Source organism: Parus major, chromosome 1A (assembly GCF_001522545.3).
Source record: "Parus major isolate Abel chromosome 1A, Parus_major1.1, whole genome shotgun sequence".
Lineage (NCBI taxonomy): Eukaryota > Metazoa > Chordata > Aves > Passeriformes > Paridae > Parus > Parus major.
In genome coordinates, this window is record NC_031773.1 from 26615553 (window position 1) to 26619086 (window position 3534).

General features: G+C 37.9%; 1 protein-coding gene across 1 annotated transcript; it reads right to left on the bottom strand.

Annotated features, from left to right (window-relative positions):
- Positions 1 to 545: 545 nt before the first annotated feature.
- Positions 546 to 3299, bottom strand: LOC107204086 (arg8-vasotocin receptor-like). Its single transcript, XM_015626899.2, has 2 exons — positions 2384 to 3299; positions 546 to 1343 (listed from the first exon to the last, which is right to left on the bottom strand). Exons 1-2 carry the CDS (start codon positions 3297 to 3299, stop codon positions 1144 to 1146), a joined length of 1116 nt encoding a protein of 371 aa, XP_015482385.1. The 3' UTR covers positions 546 to 1143.
- Positions 3300 to 3534: the final 235 nt, after the last annotated feature.

Below are 3534 nucleotides of genomic sequence, written 5' to 3' on the forward strand. Positions count from 1 at the left end.
CTGAAATGTGATGAAGCACAGTACAATGTAGACAGATTACATGTCACCAGACGTAAGTGCCACAAAAAGTCCCTAGGAATGCAGATCCATTCTCACTTGAAAGAGCCTTGCTGATATTCCTTCCATATTCCTCTGATCAGATTGCAGACACTGAAAGGAAATAAATAGCTACCTGTATGTAACACCCACAAAACAGCAACCAAATGGCATTTGAGATAAAAATATGCAGATTTATTTTTACAACAAAGGGAAACATTTGAATTTGAAACTAAAGGGGAACTAAGGAATAGAATAATAATTGTTTCTCTGCCTATAAATCCCATGCTAGAACAAATGAATGCCAAATGGCAGTGTACACCCTTAGCACCCACTTTTATTTAGAGTATGTATATGTGTGTGTATGTGGGGCGTGCATAGCTGTGCAGTTAACTGTTTTCACATCAGGAAATGCATGGAAAATCAAATTCCATGGTGTGAAGTGAAAAAACCTGAACTGCTGCTATGCTGCTGACACCTGTGATCCACAATGGAACTTTAAACTGAAGTAAGGGTTCAATGTCACAAGCACATCAAATCATTTTATTTTTTTTTAATTATATTAAGCTGCTTGGCATTTTATAAATGTATATAAAGAGTTAATTTCAACAAAGTGCTAGTAAGAGCTGACAAAAGCTTTTTCCGACTTTGTGCTGCCTTCTCAAGATTTGTCACTGTACCCCAATCACACCAGAATGATGAACAATTCATGGTTCACTCTGAAAACATATTCAAGTTTAATTATATCAGGTTCCTTTTCAACTGTGTTTCAATTTGCTGGGCCAGTAGTAATAAAATTTTACCACTTAGAAATCCAAAATCACAGATGGGGAAGTACTTTGGGACACAAAACATCTAAGATACTTTTATGTATCTTTGTCAGTCTTACAGGAATTAATTCTGATAAGACAGAGGTGATCGAAGCACTAAGTCAGGCTTGCACAACACAGAAACTTCCTGTATACGCTACAGAACTGCAGAGAAATCTATTTTTACAACAAAAACCAATTTTTCAGCTTTCTTATCCACAAAATAAGGGATGGTGGTAAAATATTAGTGTCTTTTGAACAGAGGGAATGCAACAGAACAACAAAAAGCTCTCAGCATTTATGCAGAAGTACTGTTTTCCTCAGGGTCCCTGTCTACGAGATGAATGCTCCCTGTGAACACCGATTCCTCTTGAGCCGAGGTATTCTCCAGCTGCTTATTTGTGCAATATGGAATCTGGCCACAGAAATACATGTAAATCCATGGGTTGGCACAACTATTCAGATTGCCAAGGAGCATTATAATGGTGAATGCCGAACCTAGAACAAAACAGTTAAAGGAATAAGAGACTAAATAAAACACTCTTACAAATAAGTCACATTTTACAGTCTGCTGCATCTATTCATATATTAAAGCTAATCTAATAATAGGAAATTGCCATTTCAATGTAATTTTCAGTGGCTGAAGCTATAAAACACACTATATTGTTTGCATCCAGAGTTAAATAGTTTCATAGAGCTCTTTCTTATGGAGTTGCATTAATTTTAAAAGCAATTTCTAAGCTGTTAAACAAACAAGTACAGATATCTATTTTGACATAAATGTATGTAAAATAAGACTCAAATTCACACTGACAGGAAGAATTCTTAAAACAAAGTTCAGAAACTACTGCTTTTAATAGGGCAGGACTACTATATTTTTTCCTTTTTTTTCCCTCTTTATTTAGAATAGGTGAATTTAAAGTCACATATAGAGTCTGTCTAACTTGTCTAACAAGCAGGCAAAAGCATAAGTTTGACAAGACTATTCTTGTTTACAGCATGGTGTTTGATAACTCTCAGGCTTGCTTTTTTTCTTTATAAGCAGCTGGTTGACAACTTTTGGTTATTTCATAGTGTACTACAGAGATTTCATTAATATGATTTCAATATTAAAAGAAAAAAATCAGATGTCTTATAACATCACTGTTCCACACAGTAAATAAGAAATAATTTTATTACTTTGAATAGTCACTTTTTTTTTCACCTCAAGAAATACTTCTGCTATAATATCTAAAACCTCTAAAAATCTGAGGCTTTGCTGAAGCACATGATGCTTTTCTCCATGCTGTTCATCAATCTTTAAATTGTTAATCCCTCAAGGTACACACACAAAATAGACACATGTTGTTTTGAACACAGGAAGTTTCCTGTGCCTAATTAAACACAGCAGATAACCACTCCAGGTATTTCTTTTTAATCCTCCTCAAATGACCACACGTAACCTTTACACAAAAGCAAAATACAAGCATAAAGCACTCGGCAGCAGTGTGCTAGCCTGCTCTGCAGCTGTGTCTGAGGAAGGAGAGAGAGCATCTTACCTTCGGTCAGGATGCTGGGGAACCACACGGACCACAGCTGCGCAATGAAGAAAGGGGACCAGCAGAAAACATATGCAACAACTGTCACCACTGTCATTTTTACTGTCTTGATCATAGCCTTTGAAATACAGTTCACACTGCTTGCTCGGGATGGCAGGACTTGATTCTGATTTGTTGCTTCACATTCATTCTGTTTTTTCACATTTATATTTCTTCTGATTATTTTGCAAATCTTGACCTGGCATGTGATAAGGATTGCTGAGGGAATGAAGAATATAACTACAAAAATCCAAGTCACATATGCCCTTGGGCCCCAAGGCTGAATAAATTCACCCCAACATTCAAAGACACCTGGAGATATTTCAGTCTTAGAAAAGATAAATACCTGTGGTAGGCTAAGAATCAGTGCTATGGACCAGCTGGTGCAAATGGGGATGTTCCAGAGAGCTCTCTTCTTTTGAAAAGTGACCATAGGGTAGCAAACAGCTTGATATCTGTCCACTGTCATGACCACTATCATATAAGTAGAGGCAAACATGCCCAGCAATTGTAGATACTTGATAATTCTGCACAAGAAATCTGGCCCTATGAAAACATCTGTAATATCCCATATGAGTTGAGGCAGCACTTGGAAAAAGGCTACCACTAAGTCAGCAATGCTGAGGTGAAGCATGAACACATACATCCTAGACAGCTTCTTTCTTCTTCGCCACAGCACCAGTATGAGAATGAAATTGCCCACAGACGCTGTCAGAAATATGACCCCCAGTACAGCAATCTCTACTTGAGCTAATTGCTCATCTCTTTCTGGTCTTCCAATAGGATCTGACTGATTTGTCAAACTCAGGAAACTGTAGGGAGGAGGACTCTCGGTCTGATGTGTGTTATCCTGCATAGGAAATGAAAAATTCTTCATAATGCACAGAAGCTACTCACAGTAGCTGCCACTTGCGACTCAGGTTGACAGCTGTGAAGCACTGGCTGGCAAACAAACCAGCCTGTGTTCGAGTTTCAGGATATCTTCAAGCAAATCTTCCTGCTCATGCGAACTAAAGCAGTGGTACTTGGATCCTGACAAAATTCTGTCTCTTGCTGGCATGCAAAAAGGCTTTATATAGGCTCCCAGCAGACAGAGCCTTATGTAACTGCAG

What these genes read in the sequence shown, in the direction of transcription:
- LOC107204086 (XM_015626899.2), bottom strand. Translation starts at nt 3,299, where the DNA reads ATGAAGAATTTTTCATTTCCTATGCAGGATAACACACATCAGACCGAG. An exon ending in CCCCAGCATCCTGACCGAAG is followed by an intron (nt 1,344 to 2,383) that starts GTAAGATGCTCT and finishes GTTTTGTTCTAG; the next exon opens with GTTCGGCATTCACCATTATA.